Genomic DNA, 26,341 nt, shown 5'->3' with positions numbered 1-26,341 from the left:
TTTTTTTTTGCAATCACTTAAAAAAAATCTAAATCCTTAATTAAACTCTGTTATTCTATTCAGAAATGATGCTTTGAATTAGAGAAGAAACTTACCCCGATTTACTTTTTTTTTTTTTTAATGTTTTATTTATTTCTAGGAGAGAGAGAGAGAGAGAGACAGCGTGAGCAGGGGAGGGTCAGAGAGAGAGGGAGTCACAGACTGAAACAGGCTCCAGGCTCTGAGCTGGCAGTCAGCACAGAGCCTGACGCGGGGCTCGAACCCACGAACCGTGAGATCATGACCTAAGCGAAAGTCAGACGCTTAACCGACTAAGCCACTCAGGCGCCCCTACCCCGATTTACTTTACTCAACTGAATTCTGGGTCCAGAAGTCAAGATAAGGGAGTGTTCTTACTAAGTTATGTGAATGCCTCTAAAGATTAGAAGAAGGGCAGCCCTTTGGCTTTTGCAACAAATCTTAAGCTCCACACGGTTCTAACTAGTCACCAGTTCTAACTACCCATCAGTAAATAATGTGACTCCCAAGAGGACCCCTGAGACAAAAAGCGGCTGGACTTAGAGATCAGACACTTGCAACACAAAGTCTGAGAAGAATCAGGTCTCATGCCACTTACAGCACACCTCACTGGTATATGTGTTGGCAATTTATGATCTCCTGGGAGAAATAGAAAATTAATAAAAAAGGATAAATTGTGACATGCCTACTACCAAATAAGTGTACATTATGTAAAATTATACCTCTTTTTATTCATAAGACTTCTGAACCAGAGTTTTGAGATTTGGTGAACAAGACCTCATTAACCTGAATTCATTCATCCATTCAACCATCTGTTGGTGTGTCCATCTGCCCAAAAATGTTACTCCAGTGCCTACAGCGCCAGCCCTCAGAATTTCCAAGACAAATAAGGTGTGGTCCCTGCCCTAGTTAAGGAGGCAGACGTGCAAATCATAATATGGCAAGAAGTGTAATCACAGAAGCGTGTTCAGGGTGGACGGGTAGCCAAAAACGAGGGAGCAGTTGGCTGCATGAGAGTGGAATTGTGGGGGCGTGGGGTTCTAGGCAAGAAAAACTTTCCTTTTTTTTGAGTTGTAATTTAAAAGAGTAGTTGGAAATTGCCAGAGGGCACAACTTGAGCAAAGGCACGGAGGTATATAAAAGCATGGGGTATCTAAGGAGCTAGAAGCCGTGTACTATTGCTGCAGGGGGGGTTGTGTGGCCATGACAGAAGATGAACCTGGAGAAGGAGACACAGACTAGAGTAAGACAAACTTTATAGGTCATGTTTCGACATTTCCCGATACACAATGAGCTGCATTGGTGGGATTTCAGTGGGACATGTATTTAGAATAATCTCTAGGATGCCTATGAGGAAAATGGACAGGAGAGTGAAAACAGGACAAGAAACCCAAGAAGGGCAAGTTGTCCCCTGTGTTCACACTGTGCTTTTTTTAAAAAGCTTTGTTCCTTTTTTTTTTTTTCTTTTTCTTTTTTTAAAATAGGGCCTGGGTAGCTCAATTGGTTGAGTATCAGACTTCAGCTCAGGTCATGATCTCACGGTTCGTGGGTTCGAGCCCCGCATTAGGCTTTGTGCTGACGGCTCAGAGCCTGGAGCCTGCTTCGGATTCTATGTCCCTCTCTCCCTGCCCCTCCCCTGCTCATGCTCATGCTCACGCTCATGCTCATGCTCGTGCTCATGCTCTGTCTCTCTCTCTCAAAAAAATAAACATTAAAAAAATTTAATAGTTTTTTTTTTGTTTGTTTGTTCTAGAGCAGTTTTTGGTTCGCAATGAAATTGAGGGAAGGTCCAGGGATTCCCCACATATGCCCTACCCCCTTATGGACACCTGCACCAGAGGAGCACATTTGTTACACTCAACAAACCTAATTGACATAAACTTACCCAAAAGCCATAGTTTCAGCCTTTGTATGTCTTGACTGAGAAATGCCAATGTTTCTCAATCCAATATTTTTACTATCACTGATCTCATAGAAACTGGTCATATTTTTACCATATCTGGTATTTTTGCCACAAGCATTTTTTAGCAAACATTTTCACTATTTAACTAATTGGCCATAAGGCAATTTTACCACAAAAGATAAAAAATATAACTGATTCACAGTTGGGTTTGACAGTTTGTTGATTTCATCAACTGGTTGACAGTTCGGTCTCATTTCGTCACTGACATAGTGCTCCTGTGTTTTTAGATTATACATCGTAGTCCTCGTAACGGTCTACAGAACAGAGCAGAATTTTGAACACACATTTCTCATAAAACTTTGAAACATCTGTCAGAGGACATGTGACAATATGCTAAGAAAAAACAACAGTGCAGGGGCACTTGGGTGGCTCAGTCGGTTATGTGTCAGACTTCGGCTCAGTTCACGATCTCATGGTCCATGAGTTCGAGCCCTGCAATGGGTTCTGTGCTGACGGCTCAGAGCCTGGAGACTGCTTCGGAGTCTGTGTCCCCCCCTTTCTCTTTCTTCCCCACCCCCACTCATGCCCTGTGTCTCAAAAATAAATCTTAAAAAAACCCAACAAGATAGAAAGCTTTCACAACACAATGCAAGGCTCAGTTACATATATGCATTCTAAAGGAAGGAAGAAATTTTAGTGAAAAAAGAAAAAGCACAATGCTGAATGAGGAGCCAAAGCAAAAAAAAAAAAGTGTCATACTATGAACGAAAGACTTTGAAGACAAGCACTTAGGTACAGTCCACAAAACAAAATCAGTTATTCATGCACTCTTTCCACAAATCTACAGTATGCATTGTAAATGTACTCAAATATTTTGTATTTCACAATAAAGTCTTTATAATTTTGTTGTTCATTTTGATGTTTCCTTATGTCCTTTTTAACGCATGTCCTCTTTTATTTTTCATGATTTTATCTTGCATGGCAAAACTGTTTTACAGCCGATTAGCTATGCAGCAAAAATGTGACAAAAATGCTTGTGGCAAAGATGCTTATGGCGAAGGTAAGCAGAACCATTTTCACAGCATACTGGGGCTGAGCACACTATTGAGTCTCCTTGTTCCCACTCAGCCAGTCCAAAGGCTGAGAGAATCAGCAGCTCAGCCTCACCCATAAAGCTTTATGCCTCAGTGGCATTCAGTCTACCTGTTCTGAAAATTGATTAAGTAATAATAAACAAGCTTATCTAGAATCGATCTGGAAGCCAAGCCTTGGTATTCTAATTCCAGTTACACTGTCCTTCTCTAATTCAACCAGACTGCCTCTCAGAGTTGTGCTTGAGGAGAATTTCTCTCTCAAGGTATGCAAAAATGGGTAAATAGTCCGTAATAGCCAATCAAGGTAGCTGGGGGATATTTAGGATCGACCTCCTAAAAGATAATCACATTTGCTCATAAAATGCTTTTTGGTTTCTATGTTGTTCAGGTCCACAGTATTGTTCATAGTTGGCGAAGTATCTCTGGGATCTGGCACATGTAGATATGGGGATTTTGGATACTCTACGAAAGTAAATGAGTGAGTAGGAAGCTAGGAACAAAACATGTCCAATTTTTTTGAGTTACAGCTGAAGTACCCTATTTGCCATGGTTACCCTTTCTTTCTCTTCATTTAGAATTTTTGTGTTGGCAAAAAAAGGATCATGAAATAATGTTATTTTTAATTTGCTGTTTGGTCTATGAATAATTCATTTAAAGAGAAATCTCAATATCGTATGAGCTTATTTTAGGGTCCTAAGCATTGATTAAAATATCAGCCTGTTTAACATACCAGCATGGTGCATGGCAATCTTTAGGAAAACGTCTTTCCTCTCTGTGCTGTTACACACTTCTGGTGGATTCCTTTTCCATTATATCACATTGCATTAAATTACAAGACTTTCTTCTTGCCGTTAACTTTACAGTCTAATTATTAAAGGAGTTTTCTAATTCTTTTCCTTAATGTTTGTTTCATTGTGATTAAAAAGAGTTGAACCAAATGTTTTGAAGATATCTTCCACGTTCACAGACATGGTAAAAGTATTTTGTCCTCACCTCATTTTCGTCCTCAAAGCACTACGTCTAGCTAGGAGTAAGAAAGGAATGTATGCTGTTGGTAACATTATACTTCTTAGTTGTCTTGCTCACACTGCCAACACAGTAGCCAAACAACTGTAATAATTTCTGGAAGGCATTTGTGACATTAACACTTGGCCCATTGTGAACTGCACCAAACCCCTGAAATCATTTCTTATGGGTCTGAAAGCTGCTGTTAGGCAATCAAAGCTCTCAATTGTTACTGACTTGTGCCAGATTTGCGTTCTACTTAAACATTTCTGTTTGGTGTCTGTGTTTGAATCAGGGCAAAGGTACATTTGGACTCTTAAAATTCATTCCATATTTCTTTTAATCAATACAAATCAAAAGCAGTCTCAGAAATGCCTGGTTGTCAATATGTCCAGCCAGGTCAGAAGTAAATGTCATGTCTTCCGAGGGTGGCATTTTCCCAAGGAAGCTGTGTTCGGGCATATTTGTTACCTCAATTAGTCTGATTTAGTGGTTCGGTCGTGAGCTAGGGCTTCTGGCACTCAGGAGGGTAATTTGATTTCTAAGCTGCTGGTAAGGGACTAAAAACCATCCAAAATGGTAACTCCATGTCCTGAAAGCAGATGTACATATCTTGACATTCTTGGTCTCATAGCTGTCAGGGAAATGTGCTGGTCTTTGACACAATCTTCATCCAGGACTAGCACCCCTCAGTGTCACATGCCTGGAGAGTCTGACCTGGGCCATCAGTTCCCTGAGAATGCTGGGAGGTGACAGGAAGAGTGTTCCTTTTTGGAAACTCTGTTCTTTTAAGTGGTTCTTGTTCTTCTCTACCGCCTTTAGCTGGCAGAAGATATAGGCTGGCAGCCTTGGAGATGGTTTAGAAAGGGAGCCTGTTATTCTCAAAGGCTCTCAATCTCGTCTCTTTCCCCCTCACTTCATCCAGAGGCCATGAAATCAATCTTCTATTGCTCAGATACGTGCTTTGGAGAAGTGGTCATATTGAGACAGGGACTACTTAGACCCCAATCCAATGGCAGACATGGTGGCTTACATTATCTAGATAAGAGATGAGGAGCATGGGACCAAGATCATCTAAACCAGTGAATTCTGTTCTCTCTTAATTCGCTGCTGAACTGATCTGGCCAATGTAACATCAAAAAGGATAAAGTTTAAAAATAAAAGCAAAGCAAAGATACAGTAAGCACAAATAAACCAAACAGAGGTAAAAAAGTAAAATGTAAGGCCAAAGCCATTTAGCAAAGAGCATAGTTTTATTTTGATAAGAGGTGTATTTCAAAATAAAAACATAACAATAATAAATCCTAAAACATCAGGTAACGTCAAAAATAGAGTAAAACCTGTTAGAAACACTGTTTAAAAGGAAAAAAGTGGTATATCGCTAAAACCAAAGAGATGCCATAAAAAGCTATTGAATTGATAAAAAGAGTTCAATAAAATGGTAGGATTAGACAAATATAAAAAGTCAATAGCTGGCCTGTATAACAGCAATAATGTATTAACAATGTGATGAAAAAGGAAATCCCATTCCTAACAGCATCAAAAATACAGAAATTGTAGGGAGCAGACTGTGATGAATATTTGATGAAATTAGTACAAAATTTAACTAGAAGAATAAATCATAAAGAGTAACAAAAAGAATATACATTAAAGGTAAGCATAAAGAGGGAGAATTAGCCCTGACAGGTATTCGAATGTCTTATACTCCAATAACTACACAGTGTGGTATTGATGTAAAATAGACAGATGAGGGAGCAAGATAAATAACTTTGACATAGATTCTGATAGGCTTTAAAATGTTAATATACAATAAATGTAACTGCCCAAACCAATGTATGAGGGGGAAAAAACCATTCAGCAAAGAGTGTTGGGGCAGCTGGTAAGTATGCAGAGAGAGGAGCACCCCATGAAAGTTAGGAGTCAATCAAGAATCTGGAAAAGTTACTCATAGCAAATATGATAAAAGTTAAACTTGTACTCTTTTAAAAGCTCATTCAAATCAAATCAATAAGAAATTCAAAGCAGCAAAGATTACAAAATAGTATAAATGCCCAGTGATCCCATCTAGAAGGTGGGAATAGAAATTGGTCCAACCCTTTGGAATGTAATTACCAATATGTATCAACAAATATGAAAAATATTCACACTCCTTGATTCATTTTTTTCCCTCTGGTTAAAGTATCTTGGCAAAACAATTTGAAAAACTTAAGAGGATTATGAAGCACTGTACTCATTGCAGTATTATTTGTGTTAACCATGTTATATAAAAGAGCAGCTTTGCCCTCCTTTATCCCTTTTCCCTGCCTTTTTTTTTTGGGGGGGGCATTTTTTATCACTTGACATTTATTTATTGCCACTCTTCCCCTTGCTAGAACGTAAGCTGAATGAGAATTTGCCTACTTTCTTCCCTGCTATATTTCTAGACCCCAGAACTCTGCCCAGCACATAGTAAGAAACTGACACATATTTGTGGAATGAATAAACAACAGCAAATATCCAACAATAAGAAAATGGTAGGGGCGCCTGGGTGGCTCAGTCTGTTAAGCCTCTGACTCTTGATTTCAGCTCAGGTCATGGTCTCCCGGTTCGTGGGTCTTGGGATCCTCTCTCTCTCCCCCTCTCTCTGCTCACCATCCCCACCCCCCGCCCCGTTCTCTCTCTTTCTCAAAATGAATAAATAAGCAAACCAAAAAAGTAAAATGGTGTAGGCAATTATGATTTATCTACTCACATAAAATTGTCAAGTATTGCATATATTTTAAAGAATAATAATTTATAACATAGGAAAGTATTTATGATAAGTTTAAGTTCAGGAAAGCAGAATATATAAGTGTAAGAAAACAGAATATGTATTTACATATATAGTATGATTACAAATTTTCTTCCGCTAATTTCTTACAAAGTTACGAAGTTAAAAACTAGTGTAGTTTTAAAAAATTAATTAATTGTTATTTCTTAATGTTTATTTTTGAGAGAGAGAGAGCACAAGCAAGGAAGATGAAGAGAGAGGGGGAGACAGAGGAACTGTAGCAGACTCTGTGCTGACAGCAGCAAGCCCAATGTGGGGTTGAACTCACAAACTGCGAGATCATGACCTGAGCTGAAGTTGGATGGTCAACTGACTGAGCTATCCAGGTGCCCCTAATGTAGTTTTCAAAATCAGAAAAGATTACCAAGTTTTTCCCATATATCTTATAATTACAAATATGGGGGAAAAAAGTTTTGTGGAAATAAAAATGGAAGGAGATACAGCCAAACATTAAGAGTGGTGTGGGAAAAAGGAATATAGATAATTTTACTCTTCTATTTACTTTTCGGCATTTTCCACATGTTTCGAAGCATGCATTCCTCTAATATTGGGAAAGTTGATAAATGCAGCATCAAAAGTGATGGTTTTTAAAATCACCAATGACAAGGCGGTATGATTTCAAAAGAAAATAAAGTCAAGAAGGAAAAAGAGAGGAGGAAGAGAAAAGTGCTAAATATAGGGAGTTACAAGTTAAGGTCCTGGCTTATTTTAATGCAATTAGAAAAGGTTGGGTTTAAGAATATGAAAATCTATAAAGCTGATTATCCTTTAAGTCACTGCTTACTTCTGTTATTCAATGACATCACTAGCCTAAATTCCTGTTATAATTAAATTCTGAAGCCATCTAGAGATTTCTCAAAAATATATACTCCTAGGGCCCGCCGCTGGGAGTTAATAATTCAAGAGGATTGGGGTGAAGCCCAGGAATCTTTGTGTGTTTTATTTTTTAATTAATTAGTTAATTTTTATTTTATATCCAAGTTAGTTAGCATATAGTGCAATAATGTTTTCAGGAGTAGATTCCAGTGATTCATTCCCTATGTATAACACCCATTGCTCATCCCAAGTGTCTTCCTTAATGCCCCTTACTCATTTAGCCCATTTTGCCACCCACAGCGCCTCTTGCAACCCTCAGTTTGTTCTCTGTATTTAAGAGTCTTTTATGTTTTGTCCCCCTCCCTGTTTTTACATTCTTTTTGATTCCCTTCCCCTATGTTCATTTATTTTGTATCTTAAATTTCCTCATATGAGTGAAGTCATATGATATTTGTCTTTTCTGATTTTTTTCACTTAGCATAATACCCTCTAGTTCCACCCATGTTGTTGCAAACGGCAAGATTTCATTCTTTTAGATTGCCGAGTAATACTCCACTGTATGTATGTATATATATATATACCACATCTTCTTTATCCATTCATCCGTCGACGGACATTTGGGTTCTTTCCATACTTTGGCTATTGTCAACAGTGCTGCTATAAACATTGGAGTACATGTGTCCCTTCGAAACAGCATACCTGTATCCCTTGGATATATACCTAGCAGTGCAATTGCTGGGGCATAGGGTAGTTCTGTTTTTAACTTTTTAAGGAACCTCCATACTGTTCTCCAGAGCAGCTGCACCAGTTTCTTTGTGTGTTTTAAACATATTCCTTGGGTGATTCTTTAGTGTGATACCTGCACTGAGTTATCAGGGAGGTTTCCTCTCCTGAGAGCAGTGCCCTTGAACTTCTAGAGGGGAGAGACCACTCATATCTGCCCTGGGATCACTACTGATTCTGCAGTGTTGCCCAGGTGCTGTGGCTGTGGCTATGCACCTAAGGGTACACTTGCAGAATCTAGAACACTCATGCAAGCAGTCAACAGACTGGCCCTCCTCTGGGCATTAGACCTCCACCAACTGAGTCAAACATCAAAAGCTCTGTCAGGCTGGGCTGGGATCCTCACAGGCCAGTCTTCACATGGTACATTGGCTTAGTGTTGCCACTGATTCAGAACCTCTCATCCCCGTGGTTGTTATCCTACAGGCTCCTTTTATGCTTTTCTGTACTTTTTCCCCATTGATGCAAGCTCCCAATGCTCAGCCTCCCTTCCAAACATCTTCTCTGTTCCCCTGGAAGTTCTGTTGGGTCATAAACAAATGACTCCAGTTACCCATTCTCTGCTAGGCATTCCCGGTATCTCTTGTTTTGTTATGTTTTTTAAAATATAACTTTCTCCCAAGGCCACTTCCCTGGGCCTCATTTGTTCGGATCTCAAGTGACCAGTAGGTGGTGTTAATATTCATCTGGAATTCCACTATCATTTCCCATCATTTCACTTACATTTTGGGGCCAAGACAAAAATTCCCAAGGAAAACAAGGATTCTGTTTGATTTTGAGAATCATGGCATCTAGCTCAGTGTCATTTTGTTGTTGTTACATAATGATCGACCTCTGAGTCATTTCTTAGATATGTCAAGTGTCAAGTGGCTTATATTCTTTCTCTCTACTCTAACTGCTTCATGCCAGCCACCCTGGGTGAATTCATCGGCTTTGTGCATGACCTGTCTTTTAGCCACACTGACCCTGCTCTCCTCTCTCTCTCTTCCGACCATCTTCAACACCTGAGAGGAGATTGCATGGCAACATACAGTGTGGGAAAATGCCAATATAGACTAGCAATCCCATTGATTCCTATTAGTAGTAAGGTTGAGAATGCCTTCTGCTTGGGAGTTTCTCAGAGCTAATAGAAGGGGACCAAAATACAGGGAGCCCTGATACAGGACATAAGCTAAAGGAAAAAATGAGCTTCTTGAGGTATTTATGTTATTGAATTCAGCTCCCTAGTGTTGGAGAGCAGACTGTGTATGGTGGTGGTGGTGGTGGTGGGTGGGTGGGAAGGGCTGTAGCTGTGAAGAAGCTGTAGCCTCTCCTCTGCTCCTCTGGTAATATTGTTTTGGCCACTTCAACTCGTTTGTGGAAAGTGGCTTGGGGTGTGTGTGTGTGTGTGTGTGTGTGTGTGTGTGTGTGTGTGTAAAAGAGAGAGAGAGAAGCTTAATGGCAAGAACCTGGATAGAGCTGAGTCCACAGCAAGGAGAAGGAAAATCCCAACATTTCCAAAGCATTGAAGACATGTACCAAAAAGTAATGTGCCAAACACTATTGCCTAAAAGTTTCTTGACTTCCTTGACTCTTCTCAAACAGTAAACTTCTAGTCTCAAATATACAACTTCCATCTTTATGCTCCTACTTCCTTTCTCATACACAGTACATCTACTTTTTCTTCTTGAGTGCTCCAATATGTTGACACTCTTATTTTGTCCCAGTCATTCTGCCCATTCTGAATTTATTTCCTTCCCTATTTAGACTAGACCACATGATTTACCACTTTAAGAATTCACCTTTCAGCATCCTTGAGTGCCTGAATGTCTTGTCCTTTTACTTCTTCGCCCACTCCTAGAAATCCCCAACTCTGGGTCAATCCAACCATCCACATTCTCTCCTCTTACTATATATAGCCTTCGAGGTACTAGATGGACAAAAAAGTCACAAACGTATCACTAAGAATCTCAGCTGGATCCATGTATCCTTCCCTCTCTTAATCTCCTCTGCGACTCTCCCAAACATTTGCCACTCTCCTTAAACACTTACCACATTCCTTCCCTTCTTGCAGCAGAAGTCCTTGCTCCTACTTCATGGAGAATATCAAGACCCTCACAAATGAATTTTGCATCCTCTTGCCTATGAACCTATCTGCACATATGCATCTTTGCTTTCTTCTTTTCTGGATCTTCTCACACAAGAAATACCTTGACCTATATTTAAACTCCCTTCCACAGTTTAATAGATCTTTATTATTTTTTTTAAATGTTTGTTTATTTTTGAGAGGGGGGAAGGGTAGAGAGAGAGGGAGACACAGAATCTAAAGCAGGCTCCAGGCTCTGAGCTGTCAGCACAGAGCCTGACGCAGGGCTCAAACCCACGAGCCATGGGATCATGACCTGAGCTGAAGACAGATGCTTAACCAACTGAGCCACCCAGGCGCCCCAGTAAATCTTTATATCAACATCAAATATGTATGCCTTAGAAAGATATTTATTAAACACTGGGTACCAGGTTGGGCAATTGGGATAGAGTGATAAATGGAACCCAGGTGCAATACACACCTGTCGAATTACTTTGGCACTTCTTTTCCATGAATTGCACATTCCTCTTTGATCTACTTAGTTGCAGTGGGAGCTGCCATTATACTGCCTGCATGGGATAGATTGGGCACCTAAACTAAGGTTGGCAATGGTCCTCTCTCTGAGAAGTTTGTAACTGGGACTGACAGTCAGAAGCAGAGTATAACAGGGTAACTTGGAAATTGTTGGTGGTGGCTATTTTCTGCCCTGTGGACTAGGACACGGAGCGATCCTGCAACAAATGTGAAGCTGAGGAGGAGTCAGAAAGTTGTGCAGAGACCAGAGACTCTCCTAAAGAGGATTTTCTGAGTTCCTTGAAGTGTCGCAGTTTCTAGTTCCATTCCTGAGGTCTGGCTGCCTCCTTGCCTTAGAGATTCCAGGGTCCTTCCAATAAAATTTCTTTCTGCTTAAGATAGCATTTTGTGTTGGATTTCTGTCACTTGCAACCAAAAAGCAAACTCCTGTCATTCTTGCTGGAAAGCTGGACTGCCCTGTTTTGTGACTGCTGTCTGTTGGGACCCAGCCATGTGTCCTTTGAGGAGAGAGCCCAGGGTAGCAAATGTCAGGATGTTGTTTCTTATTTTTATTCTTCATTAAGGTGTTGCAAGGACAACACAGGCTCAAATGCCGCTGAAAGCTGCCTGGAAACCACAGGGCCAGGGTGTAACTCTATTCTGCGAAGTCCTTTTTGCATATTGCTAGTTGCTGGAGACTACTGAGGTCAGATAATCATGGGCCTTGCTGAATGACAGCTGCCAAATTATCTACTACACTGTTTCTAAGCTATCAATTATCCCCTTCTCTCTTGAATCTTCAACACTTCCCTCTCTATTGCCTCCTTGGACCAGCACTTAAGTTCACTCCCCTCTTAACGATATCCATTCTAGACTCCCCAACTCTTTCTTCCTATTTTAAGTAAACACCTCGAGGAAGTTGTTCATCCTCTGTGACAAGCCATAGCAATCAAGTGGCCTTACTCCTCCCTGCACCTGCACTTGCTAAGGTTGTCCCTGACCACCTTATCACTAAATACAACAGATGTTTTTCAGGTCTACCTCACTTGACCTCTTAGGAGCACATGACACTATTGACTACTCCTGTATTCTTAAAGCACTTTCTTTTCTTCTATGACACTACATGCTTCTGGGTTTCTTTTTATATGTCTGCTTGTTTCTTTGCGAGTTCCTTTTCTTATTCTGTACCTTAAATGTGTTAGTGTTCCCCGGGTTTGGTCCTAGTCCTAAATCCTCCCCTCTGGTCTGAAAGTCTCCTGGGGAAATCTCAACTACTTCCTTGGCATTGCTGTATATGCTGGAACGTAATAGCAACCCCCACCCCACCCCAGCAATAATCCCTTAGAAAAGGGAGAGTCACCTTACATTCTGATCTTTAAAGTCCTTCATAGGGGCACCTGGGTGGCTCAGTTGGTCAAGCGTCCGACTCTTGATTTTGGTCCAGGTTGTGATCTCAGTTTCGTGGGTTTGATCCTCCAGCCAAAGAGGGATTCTCCCTCTCTCTCTCTGCCCCTCCCCCACTCAGGCTATCTCTGTCTCTCTCAAAATAAGTAAATATACTTAAAAAAATAAAAAAGACTTTCATATTACTGGATGTTCTCTCAATTACTTTGAACATCAAAATGCTCTTTGGGGGAATATTCATTAGCATTAAGTAATCTCATTCAATGTTCATATAGAAGCCATCTGACAAAATTAGTAAGAAAGGAAACAAAAAATTTAACACCGATCTAGAAATTACTTCCGGGGAAATACCTTCAAATTTGCCAAGTGTTGGATGTCCTTGTAAACAAGCTCTTAAGAGTCATTATGAAAACATATACAAGCGAATACGAATATAAGATGAATGATGTGGTGTGATTAGATACTGTGGCCTGGAATAAAATTCCCAGTGACAACATCATGTATAAAGTCAAAAATTTAGGTGGAAGTAAAGGGATCATCTATCTTGGGAAACCATGTCAGAGACTCCAAATGTGACTCTGGTGACAATAAAAACACTGTGAAGAGCTTTGATAAAATCATTTTCAAAATTATATTTCCCAACTACTTTAAAGCGTGTAAGTATAATTAAGTTAATACATTAACTATTACCAGTAGATCTCTGACCATTTTGTCTACATCTCTAAAAGTTCAAATATTTAAGTTGGCAACAAAGTTTTATTGGAGATGGATTTTAATTGGGGAAAATGGGGCTCAGTCTCTATTCAGAGATGCCTTATATTTAGGCAGAGATGATATATGTTGATGATTTGTCCTTAGCCCAGTTCTCTCTGCTAAACCAAATAACAGTTTACTGATATTTCTGCTTAGATGTCCCTTAGGCACTTTAAATTAAACTTGTCCAAAGTTACTCACATTTCCTCCCATCTGCTCCTCTTCCTAGCGCCCCTCTCAGTGAACATCACCACCTTCATTCTGACGCCCAAGCTGAAATCTGAGTCACACTCGCCTCCGGTCTCCCACACACCTCTGTTGTTTCTATCTATCTCCTAAATCTCTCTCTTATCTGCTCACTTCTCTTAACCCCCTCTGCTTTACTCCAGGCCACCAGCATCTCCTCCCCAGACTACTGTTAACAAAATCCAAACTGGTTTAGTAGGTCTTGTCTCCTTCCAACCTACACTTCAAGAAGCAGCCTGAGGGATCCTTCTAAAATGCAAATCCGATGTCATTTCTCACTGCAGGATAGCTAACTCCTGCCCACCTTCTTCCATTTGGCTCAGTTTAGAGACCTGATGCCTCTTCCCTAATTCCCCAACCCTCCCCCACCCCTTCCTTCTGCCCCCACAAACAATTTAGTCAGGTTAGATGCTCTACTATGTTTCCCACACTCCTTATCTTTCCTTCCCATAACACTCTTCACACTTCTTTGTTATAATTGTTTATCTTTCCTGCTAGACTGGGAACCTTGTCTATCTGGCTCACCATTGCGTTCCTCCAACACAGGGCAGAACATGAGACACAGTGTTTTATAAATATTAAATGATTGAACTAATAATTTTGTAATCTCAGCACCCAGCACAGTATCTGGGAAACAATGGTCTTTGATAATATTTGTTGAATTAATTGATTGTTGTGGAACTAAAGATATATGATTAATTAAGCAACGTGTAATGCACAAAATTAATATTGTAGAGGTGGTTTGTCCTTAATGAGCTCATAGCCTTCTTAATTAGGCTTAATTTAGAGATGGCTCCCTAGGACAGGTAGCTTTTGGAAGAGAAAGGGAGAAATAAATTCTTACCTAGTGAAATGTAAAGGGCAAATGTAAAAATGTGAACACCTGTGTAGAAGAAAATCTTGTTTTTATGACATGGGTAACTCCTAGTTAAAATTTTCTGAGACAGGAAATGTTCTATACCAGGATCTACTAGTCAGGGGGCTAGCTTTCTTCTTCTCTACCTTGGATACTGGTATTCAGCCAGGGAATCAGCTACGGAATCTAATTACTGCTAGCAATTAAACACTGAAATATATTGCCTCTCTAAAGTTGGAAAGTAATCCTTTTACTATAGAGAATATGATTCTTACAAAGTTTTATATTCATAGGCTTTATTAATTTTTCATTTAATTTTTATATCAAAGTACACTTAGTACACTTAGAATAAATTTCATAGGAATATTTGGTTTAGTTATTTTTGGCCTACACTTTGATAACTTATACTAACATACAATGGCCAGTCTGTTTTCTTTGCTCTAAAACTTTCTTTGTGCACTATTCCTTGAACACGAGCCTCATGTTCTAACTTCGATGGAAAAAAAGTGTTAATTTCACAAATGGTTTAATATCTCTACATAAGTTAGTAGTTTAGACTACATAAAATATGTTGATTAGCAGTATAAATGTGGATTGAAGTATTAGCTGAAACTCTTGTTGGGAGAATAAAAGTGATGAATAAGATTCCTAAGAAAATCTTTCAGAGATGCCTTACTAAAGAGAGGTTAATGACTTCGAATGCTGATTTTCAAAGGGAATATCTACAATGTCAGTTACATTGAAACAAGGTGAAGGATCTGAATTCAAATGTGTGCTTGGGTTACTTGAACTCCTTTTGAACTGATATAGAATCTGTAACTTTTTATTTGGGGCTCCATGTATTAGTGGTTTATTAGAGTGGGTTTAATTAAAATTGTGATTTAATCACAAGTTAGAAATACATGATTTAAGTCACCCTGTTTACAGAAAGTGCTTTAAGCTTTTTGAATTAACCCTGATGTACACGGTGAGCTGAGACATTAGTGAGACAGTTCATGAAAGTCATACTTGAAAATCAGTCTGATTACTTTATTAGCCACAACTCCTATTTCTTCAACTTAGAGATAAATGTAAGCTTCATTTTAGAAGTCACATAATATATTTTATAGTTTTACTAATGAAAAATTTGCAGACGTAGAAGAGATAGCTGAAAATTAACATTTGCAAGCATTTTATGGTTTCCAAAAGGTTTTTTCATTAATTATCTCAGAAAACTGAATAATGATGAGATTATTAAAGGTTAATTAAGCAAATACTTGTGAAGTAATTGGGAGGTAATCTATTTCCAATTTAACAGGTCAATCAGGGGTATTTGGAAAATATTTTTGCTGGTTAACAACTCTAACCAAAACAAAAAGATATTTAAATTGTTTCCCAAGCGGAAAACAATAAGCGTGTTTGTTCTTTTTGGAGTTAATTGTTTCAAAGAACTGGGATGAGAGCTCCTAATTCCACCGTTTTGATGACCTAAGAGGTTTTACGAGGAGTCTGAGCTCTTCCCTCCCAATGTTAACGCAAGCCTTACGTTGTTTATTTTGGCACTTCAGAATAAAAGAAAATATCTTTAGAAAATAATTACGAGAAGGCACGCAAAGACGTGGAAATCAAATAGCCACCTTATGAGAAGCAACATATTTTGGTTATTGACCATACAGGGCAGTGAACAGAAATCCAAACCATATTAACAAGACAGGACTCTTCAAGCTTATAACCACACAAAGGGATTTTCTCAAATTTTCTATCGCAGTATTCCCATCAGCAGTGTTAACTATAAACTGCTTTCCCCTAACTCTGGTGCTGCCTCACGATGACCAAGGGCTTAAAATCACATTCCTCTCGCTCCCCGTTTACCGACTAAAGACGTGATTTCCAGATTCGAGAAAGCGAAGTACCCCGCAGAGGTATAGGTAAAAGGTTTGCTACAGCTAGAGCATTAGCCCCGGGCCCCCGCTCGGGCTGGAGGGGTGGACACCGGACACCTTTGTCTGCGCCCTGCTTCCCTGGACCCGGGCCGAGCGGCGCGGGTGGGGGCGCGGGCCCCGGCCCTGTCCGGGGAAACGCGCGGCGAGGGCGGCCCGGCCTGGAAGCGGGAGGTCAGCGGCGGCGCGGTGGGCCCCCTCCCACCGGAGCCGCGCCAGGTCCCAGCAAGAGCCGGGCGGGATCGCTATTGTTTTTGGCGAGCACATAAATCCCCGCGCCGACCCTCTGTGCACCCAGGTTTCCTCCCGGAGGCCATTCGGTTTCCTCTGAGGCCCTATATAGAGTCCCTGGGCCCAGGCTGTGGAAGAGTGCACGCCCGCTACGGCCTCCCGGACAAGTCTGGGCTCGGAGCGCCTCTCGCCCCAGGTCTCCGCAGCCCGAGGCGTCAGGGGAGGTGAGAGAGGGGGACTGCTCCCCGGGGCGTGGAGAAGGCGGCGGGGGCGCGCGGGGACGAGGGGCTGCGGCGTGCTGGCAGCCGCGGGGAGGAGGAGGATCCGCTTCTCCGGGGTTTCCCTGACGCCAGCAGCAGCGCCCGGCGCGCGCGCCCCGCGACCGTCCGCGGCTCCGGGGAGGGGGGGAGGGGAGCGGGCCCGCCGCCGCGGCCCGCGAGGCGGCAGCCGGGATTGGAGCGGGGGCGGGCCGCTCGCGGAGCCGAGGGGGCGCGAACGAGCGAGGCGCGCGCTTGCGCGTGCGCGGGTGTGCGCGTCCCGGGCCCCCGCCCCCCACCCCCGCCGCCCGCGGTCTCCGCCCCCCTCGCGCTAGTGTGTGGAGTCGGAGTCGGCGGCGGGTGGCGGCGCCTGGAACCTGGAGACCGACCCGCCCCCCCCCCCCACCTCGGCCCGGAATGTACTGACTCCCCCTTCTCTGCTCTCCTCCCCTCTCCGCCCCCCTGCAGGAGGGAGGCGCCCCCGAGTCTCCCCTCCCGCGAGAGGGGCCGCGCGGGCCGGGCCGGGCCGGGTGGAACAGCGGCGGCGGCGGCCGCGGGAGCCGAGCCTGCAGCGGGGGACCGGCTGAAGCGCGCGGGAGGGAAGGAGGCGAGGGCTCCGCGGCGCTGGCGCCGCCGCCGCTGCCGCCGCTCGCGGGGCAGAGATGGCGGCGGAGCGGGGAGCCCGGCTACTCCTCGGCACCTCCTCCTTCTGGCTCTGCTGCCTGCTGCTGCTCGGGCGCCTGGCGCCCGCTGCGGCCGCCAGGAGCGGCTCCCCGCCGCAGTCTCCAGGTAAGCGGGGGCGCGGGCCCGAGAGGAACGGGGTGGGGGCGGGGGCGCAGCACCGGCACCCGCACCGGCGGCTGCGGTGTTTTTGTTTAGGATCCTGGAGGAAACGTGCGGGAACTTCTCTGCCGCGGCTCAGGTTGCCAAAGAGAAAGGGGGTCGCGCGGGGCGGAGAGTGAAGTAGACGGGCGGGGGCGCCGCCGGGGGAGGGGCGGCCGCGGGGCGCGTCGGGGTCTCCGGGGTCTAGTTCTGCGCTTTGTACCCGGAGGCAGGTTCACCCCTCGCCTCCCTCCCCTCCCCCAGGCTCATCCCACTTGTAAGAGTGGGACATTCTTGTGCTCACACAAGCACCAGTAGAGGCCACTACACACCTCATTAAATAAACAATCGCACGGCCAATTCATTAATTTTCAGGAAAGGAAGGGGGAGGGGGCTTGAACTCCACATTCCCTGGCTAGGGATTTCCCAGCTGAAGTCCCAGGGAAGCGCTGGCTGATCTCGAGGGACTCCTCGTGCGGGGATTGTAACCCCGAGACTGCGGAAGACAGGGTGTCAGAGGGGCACAATTGCCCCCTTACAACCCCTGGTGTTGACTTAACTATGCGGGCGCCTTGCAGAACCGCTCCAACTGATTATATCTGTTAGTGTTTCCGTTATGAGATGCCTCTTTCCTGGGGATTACAAGGATATTTACAACCTCGTGACTGCTTTTAACCTAGGGAATTGTCTAAACATTGGATTTTAAGTACTTTATGTTTCCAAGTGGCAGTGTATATATTTTGCCTTGAAAAGCCTTTTTCAGGTGTTATTTTAAAACATCATTGATGATTAAAATTACCTGCATCCCTGTTTATTTAAGGGGGTGAATGGACAAAATGCCAAGCCTGCCTGTAGACCTCACAGTGCAGTTGAGAAGCGGGACACACGCAGCAGTTGAAGGGCATTTAGCATGTAATCTGTTTAAATTGTTTCACTAAAGTGGTATATCACAAAACTTGACAGAACTCTCATCTACAACTATGAGATCTGAAATTTTTGCGTTTGAAAGTCATCTGACGGGCAGTGGCAGCTTCTAATCGCTAAACCTTTGTTTTTCCTATTCATAGTGAATAGTGTTTAAAATCACAGCGCAAATGTAACTTGACTGATAAACTTTCTTTTGGTGTTTTTGTAGAGTATTTTAGCTCATGGCTTTTGCCAGTGTTAAAGAAAGGCTTTGACCCTGAATACCAATGGGCATTATCTAAGCAGCAGTATAAACCACTGTTTTAGTGCCAAACTTGCACTTGCACATTCAGCCTATACCTAGTACAGAATAAGTATTTTGGGCCTGAAAGATAACTGATCCAGCCTTTCTATTCTTGTATCCATTTTGGAAGACAAATTCCTTCTTGCTCTTAATTTTAGACGTAGTTTGTATTATGTATGTTTTAGGTAATTAGTGGAGTTTGTTTAGAATTTTGATAGTAATTTGGAACGTAAAGTGCTAATAATTTTGTTAGGTTAATGAAAGTAAAGTAAGCAGCCTGATAGAAGTGGTTGAAATACCTATTTCAACATTGGTTCAACTGATGAGCTTTTATTTTGTGCTGATGAGGTGCAGGCATTGCTTAAAATGTGTGTCCTATCTTCCTGGAGCTTTGAGTTAGGTGAGTGGGTGGGAAGGCTGGTCATTAAACTGCTGATTATGTAATTAAGTAACTGTGATAAACACTGGAAAGGAGAAGAAGAGGTTTTGAGAAAGTGTATACTTCGGGGACCTAACCTATTCTGGGGTCAGTGTGTCTGAGAAGTGAGATCCGAAGGGTGAGTAGGACCGGAGCCAGGAGGCTCACAACTAGTTAGTGGTATAGTGGAGACTAGAACACAGATCTGATTCTTTTTTTTTTTTTTAAAATGCTTATTTATTTATTTTTGAAAGAGAAAGAGCAAAAGCAGGGGAGAGGCAGAGAGGGAGAGACACAGAATCCAAAGCAGGCTTCAGGCTCTGAGCTGTCAGCACAGAGCCTGATGTGGGGCTCGAACTCACAAACTGAGATCATGACCTGAGCAGAAGTCGATGCTTAACTGACTGAGCCACCCAGGCGCCCCAGTACACAGATCTGATTCTTGGTTCAGAGTGCTTTTCACAAGCCACCTTGCCTCATTTCAAAAGTGAAAGGAATAACTGCAGTAAGGAGGAGCTGGTCGGTTCTGTCTTGATCTGCGGAGAGATCAAGGGAATTGAAAACTGAGTAAGTGGCAACTGAAGCAAGTGGTCAGTGAATCACATGTCATTTGTCAGTGGTTTTAATTTTTTATTTTTGTAGAGAGGTAGACTCAGAAACCTTTTTGTAGGGAATTAGAGTGAGTAGGTGGTAGGGGGATTTGGTAGAAAAAGAAGAAAATTATAGAGCGTGGGACAACAAGGTAAATGGAGCGGTTTTCTAGTTTACGGTAGACGTTGAGGAGTACAGAGACGGGGAGGAACTGGTGATAGAAAATGGTCAGCTGCGGTGGAGGGATAGAAATGATCGGGCACACTATTTTAGGAAGGAAGGAAGGGGAGATTTCTGAAAAGATGGGTAGAGACCTAGGGAAAGACATCAGGGCAGAGCAGCCTGCCTGTGCAGTGCAAGTCTTCCCTAGTCAGAGTGAGGGTTAAGGAATGGTGATTCCATAGAACTGAGATCCAAGAATGGGGAAAGTTGGGAAGTCAGCTCAGTTAAAATCAGTTTGAATATAAAGTAGACTAGAGCAGCTATTTCCACGCTTTCTCCAGCAACTTTCTGTATGCCAAGAGCAGAATTAGTTAAGTTTCAATCCAGTATTGGTTGCTTATGAGTTACTTGAAATATGTAGAAACCTTTAAAAAAAAAAAAACAAACAAACCTTTTATTAGGGTAGTCAAATATTCCATTCCTTGGTCAGAATGCAAAGAAGTATTTGATGCACTGTCACAATGGTGGTGAGGCTACCCTTGACCTAGACATCAGAGGTGCACTGTAGAGGGTCCTGCAGCTACATTTCTCACTAAAGGGAAGAAGCCTCTTGTCAGTATGTCTGTCTGCACTGTTTACTTGATGTGATTCATTACCTCACAAGGTGGTCTATGCTTGTTTTGAATAACCTCTGCCGGTAAAAACTTTGCTTTATGCAGTACATTTAACTTTTCACCCTTCCCACCCTTCTCGATTTTCCCCCCTTTTCTTTTGCCTTTTTTGACATCACCCTATCTCTTGATTCATCTCTTACTTTTGTGATCTGTTCTTTGTTCTTCAAGTTTTTCTTTCTCTCCCTCATTAAATTTTGGTATCAAAGTTGATCTCATTCTACTCGTCTTCAGTTGCTACCTGTAAGCTAATGACTCTCCTAAGCCCGCTCTTTTTTACATGCCACTCAGTAGCTTCACTGAACAAGCACCTTACGTCACACAAGACTAAAAGGTAAAACTCAATTTTGTTCCCCTTCCCTCCTTCTTCCTTTTCCTCTTTCTCTAGACAATAGCACATTATTTCCTGGCCCAGGGCTCTCACATTTTTGAATGATTGCATGGACTTGTCTTCCTGTGTTACCTCTCTTGGGCTTCTCTGTTTGCCGTTCACCTAAGTTGAGGTCTAGAAGTTACCCTGGACCCTCCCATGTCCCTCATTCCTACAGCCAATACTTCTGTTTGATTTTTACCTCCTAGATCTTTCTTGAATCTGAATCTTTTCATCATCATCCCCACCAAGACTAACAATAGTGGCTTTATAATTAATCTCTTTATCTCCACTGTTAGCCTCCAGACATCTCTCCTCCAGCTGGAATGAGTTTTCTTACATCCTTTTCTGAGCTTGCCGCACTCCTACTTAGAGTCTTTTCTTAGTGTTTCGCAGCTTGAGTATTAGAGTCTAAACTCCTTGACCTGGAGATTGGGAAGGCCCTCTGTGGTTTATACCACTGGCCTCTCCCGCCCCCAGTTTAAAGCCTCGTTCTCTTGGCACCCCTAATGTGTACCTGGTGTTCTACCACCTCAGATTTACTGCAGAGCTTCATGTTCCCATGCCTGGGACATGCTGTGTCCTTTCTTCCTGTTAACGCCACTTCCCACCTTGTCTACTTCTGAAATTCCTATTCATCATTCAGAGAATTTTTCTCTACCATCCACTGTCCAGAAAGAGTTAGAGTCATCATTTGCAGTGTTCCCATAGCTTTTGAGTACTTTTTGTTTTGTGTTACTTATTTTCTTGTCTCCTCCAATAGTCTGAACCTCTTGACTATTGGGACTTCTTTTATTTACCTTTTGTATAGCTAGTGTAGCATAAGCATCTGGCACAGGAGGGATGACCAGTAAATGTTTGTTGAATGAATGTTGAATTGACCTTTGTTTCTATCCCTTAGGGCCATATAGCACAAATCTGGTTTCTCTGTATGATGGCCTTTCATGTGTCCAATCACAATATTTGTGTGTATGTCAGTTCCCCTCTCCTCCTTTCTAAATTAACTGTCCTGTATTCCTTCAGCCACTCTTCACATTACTTAGTTTTCTAACCCTTTGTGAGTTTGGTCATCCTCTTGATATGCTACAGTTTTAGCATTTATTACTTTTGTCATCTATGGACAGATCAGTGATTTTACTGAGTCTTCTGTAAATAGAGACTGATGCCCTGCCCTGCTTACCTAACAGGATGAAGTATAAAAGAGTTTGTAGATTTCCAGGAGGAATGTTCAAAGGAGATAAGAAATGTGTCTATTCTTAACAGACTGTATGAAAATTAGTATGTGATACGGGATAGTGAAAAAAGACTGAGGATATGAGGCAGAGGATTTGGGATATGACTCATGGTTCCATACCTCTTATATCTGATGGGAGCTCTAGGCAGGCAAGAATAATACCTTGCTTATGTAACTGGATTGTCAGAAAAATGAAATGTAAAACTGCTTGTAAACTGTAAAATACTGTATCTTTGTGGGATGGTTTTAATGTGTCTTTATGAACTTTTAAAAACTGTATTTCTATTAAATTTTTGAAAGCATAGATTTTTTTTCTGTTGGCTTAATTGATCATTGTTGGCTTCTTTAGAAGTTTTCTTTACATTAATAAAAGATTGGGGTAACATTAATCTCCTATGTGGAAGTTCTAGGTTCTATTTAATAGTCTTTTCCCAAACACTGTATTTTATTAGTGACTTCTGTGTGGTTGGCAGGTATTTACCATGTCATTGGTAGGTATTTTGGCTTCTAGGTAAAATCACATCAGTAATAGGAGAACAGAAGAAATGAACATAGATAAGATAAGATTGACCAGATTAGCTACATGAGGTAAGGAGAAGTCTAGTGTTTATGATTTTAGAACATTGACTTTGCCATGGAACACAGCCAGTGAAAGAAATTAAAATATAATCCAAATTTTGGATTCATTTAGAGTGACAAGAGTTTTTTGATTAAAAAATTTTGGATATAGAGACAAATGTCCTTTAGTGGTATAATTTTGGTATAATTCTTTCTAGTTTCTGTTAATATGTCACATCATTGTTACATTGTAATTAAGTATATGTACATCTTTATATATAGATGTTCTCCCTAAATGGTATGCGAGCCAGGTTTTGGTTGCTACATTATCTTTAATTAATTATTTAATTAATATTTATTTTCAGATTTTTTGCTTATTTATTTTTGAGAGAGAGCATGAATGGTGAGGTGCAGAGAGGGCGGGGCAGATCTGAAGCTGGTGCTGACAGTAGAGCCGCTGTGGGGCTTAAACTCACCAACCATTGAGATCATGACCTGAGCTGACTTCGGACCCTCAACCGACTGAGCCTTAAATAATTTTATTTTAATGGTTTTTTTTTTTTTTTTTTTCCTGAGAGAGAGAGTTAGGCAGCGTGAGCAGGGGAGGGTCCGAAAGAGAGGGAGACACAGAATCTAAAGCAGGCTCCAGGCTCTGAGCAAGCTGTAAGTGCAGAGCCTGACGCGGGGCTTGAACCCAGGAACCGTGTGATTATGACCTAAGCCAAAGTCAGACGCTTAGACGCGGGGCTCAAACCCACGAACCGTGTGATCATGACCTGAGCTGAGCGTCTGACTTCAGCTCAGGTCATGATCACACGGTTCGTGGGTTCGCGCTCCGCACCAGGCTCTGTGCTGAACACTTGCTCAGAGCCTGGAGCCTGCTTCAGATTCCGTGTCTCCTTCTCCATCTGACCCTCCTCTGCTTGTGCTCTGTCTCACCCAGTCTCTCAAAAATAAATAAATGTAAAAAAACAATTTAAAAAATTTATTTTAAGAATACTTAAATATATGTTTGAGGTAAAGCAAAGTAGAAGTAAGGTATCACTTCTACCAACAAATTCTTTTTTTACCCATAAATAACCACTGTTAGTACTTTTTCTCCTGCATTTACTTTTGCATATGTAGTTTTATTTTTTACACATAAGCAGGATCATACTATCTATTGCTTTCCAACTTGATTTTTTAAAAATAAGTGTATTAATTTTTAAAGTTTATTTTGAGAGAGAGAAACTACGGACGTGTGAATGGTGGAGGGGCAGAGAGAGGGAGAGAGAGAATCCCAAGCACGCTTCACGCCATGCTGTCAGTGCAGAGCCTGATGCAGAGCTTGATATCACGAACCATGAGATCATGACCTGAGCCAAAATCAGGAGTCAGATGCTTAACTGACTGAGGCATCCAGGTGCCCTGATTTTTTTTTTTTTTTTTTTTTTTTACTTTACAGTGTGTTGGAAATCTTTCCAGTATGTATAGATTTTCCTATAACCATTATTGAAAATGTCTGTGTAATATTCCAGTGAATGAATATGATATTAATAGTGACCAATGAAAGTGATATTTATTGAATACTCACTGAACTCTAGGCACTTTGCCAAGCTCTTTTACATGCATTTAATTTTTTATGCTACCTTATAAGGCAGATGGTAACTAACATCTGCCCGTTCTACAAATGTGGAGAAGTTGGCATTTGAATCCATGTCTTTTCAGCTCCAAAGCTATGCTCTTTATCATACTGCGTTACCTCTGCTAATTGTTTATTTTCCTGTTATGGATGTTGTAGTTGTTTTTAGTATTGTGCTATAATAAAAAATGCTGTCATGAACATCTTCCTGCCTGTGGTCTTTCATTTTATATTTTGGATCCCCACATGTGGTGTTATTGGTGAAAAGATAATTTTTGTGTGTATATGAGAGTAAGGTTGCATTTGTTGTAGTAAAGTAATGATATCATATAGTAGAGTAATGATATCATTAAGAATAATATCATTACTAGGACTTGTACAACTTTTTCAAGACAGTTTCACCTCTGATTTGAACTTTGGGTACTTAAGTCCATTATTTTAAAATGCAGGTCCTATAGCTTTTCTGTTTCATCTGTTAACTGCAGGGGTTAATTACCTAATTAATAGGTAATCTCAAAGGTCCTTTCTACCTCCAAGTTTCTATAACTCTGAAGTCTATAAAATTGAGTGGTGGATATCTAAATGACCTCTATTCAGTTCTTGTGCTTGAACACTGATCATTTATGTTCTTGGATGCAAGAATTAACCTTTTGTCATTCTTTAGAGGTCGAATTATTGTACATGTTTTTTTTTTTTTTCCTGGTATGAAGTTGAATATGATTGGAGAACTCTTAAGTTGCTTATAAAGGATTGTATATGATTTTGTGTAAAAATGGATTTATGGGTGGTTTCAAGAAATAAAGATTTAAGTGTTAAGAAATTGTGAGATATTTTAAGTTTCAGTATTGGATGCTTACTTGCAATAATAGATGCTTACTCTTAGGCTTATAAGTGATACAAAGTAAATTGCCCAGGTTACAGATGTGACTGAAACAGCAGGTTTTGATTCCTCCTTTGGATTTCCTTATGTAAAGAAAGGGGAGAGAGAGGTATGGATGTTTTACATTGTGGAAATCAGTACTTAAATTCTTCTTTTTCTTTTTCTTTTTTTTTTTAAATATTTTTATTTATTTCTAGGAGAGAGAGACAGCGTGAGCAGGCGAGGGTCAGAGAGAGAGGGAGACACAAACTCTGAAACAGGCTCCAGGCTCTGAGCTGGCAGTCAGCACAGAGCCCGACGCGGGGCTCGAACCCACGAACCGCGAGATCATGACCTATGCGAAAGTCGGACACTTAACCGACTAAGCCACCCAGGCGCCCCAAGTACTTAAATTCTTCTTGAAAGGAGTTAGTAGTTGGGAAGCCTGAAAATCAGTTGTATGGGTTTTTTTTTGCTTTTCTTCTTAAAAGGAAACATGAAGGGGCACCTGGGCGGCACAGCCTGTTAAGCATCTGACTTCAGCTCAGGTCATGATCTCACAGTGCGTGGATTCGAGCCCCACATTCGGCTCTGCACTTACAGCTCAGAGCCTGGAGCCTGCTTCACGTTCTGTGTCTCCCTCTCTTTCTCCCCTCCTACTCCACTTGTACTCTGTCTCTGTCTTTCAAAAATAAATAAACACTAAAAAATTTAAAAAAGAACCATGAAAATAACCTTTTAAAAATTATTTTATAGCAAGAATTTTTATTTTTTAAAGGTTGTTTATTTTGAGAGCAGAGATAGCATGAGTGGGAAATGGGTAGGGAGGGAGGGAGGGAGGGAAGGAGAGAGAGAGAGAATCCCAAGTAGCACAGAGCCCAGTGTGGGGCTCAAACCCACAAAACCACAAGGTCATGACTTGAGCTGAAACCAAGAGTCAGATGCTTAACTGACTGAGTCATTCATGCACCCCTGTAACAAGAATTTTTAAATTTTCTAGTCAGACAGCTTTTCTGTAGCCAAAACTAAAAATTTTGGTAATTTTCGCTAGTTGCAAACATTTTATTGATGGCTAATTATGTATGCTCTGTAGACATACTAAGGCAAATTGGACGTGGTTTCTCTCCTTATGAAGCCTTGGTCTAATAGCAGA

The 26,341-nt window shown here is 41.6% G+C and overlaps 1 protein-coding gene across 3 annotated transcripts in view; it reads left to right on the top strand.

Annotated features, from left to right (window-relative positions):
• Positions 1-17,243: 17,243 nt before the first annotated feature.
• NEO1 (neogenin 1) overlaps positions 17,244-26,341 on the top strand; it is a 242,688-nt gene continuing 233,590 nt past the window's right edge. For all 3 annotated transcript variants that reach the window (XM_039237865.1, XM_039237864.1, XM_039237863.1), the window contains exon 1: positions 17,244-17,461. In XM_039237865.1, the coding sequence (XP_039093796.1) occupies positions 17,335-17,461 (127 nt within the window). In that variant the 5' untranslated portion in view covers positions 17,244-17,334. The remainder of the gene's footprint in view (positions 17,462-26,341) is intronic.

Source organism: Hyaena hyaena, unplaced genomic scaffold (assembly GCF_003009895.1).
Source record: "Hyaena hyaena isolate Hyena2069 unplaced genomic scaffold, ASM300989v1 scaffold_130, whole genome shotgun sequence".
In the NCBI taxonomy this organism is placed as follows: domain Eukaryota; kingdom Metazoa; phylum Chordata; class Mammalia; order Carnivora; family Hyaenidae; genus Hyaena; species Hyaena hyaena.
Note: the sequence above shows the minus strand (reverse complement) of the source record. Positions and strands in the feature narration are given on the sequence as shown.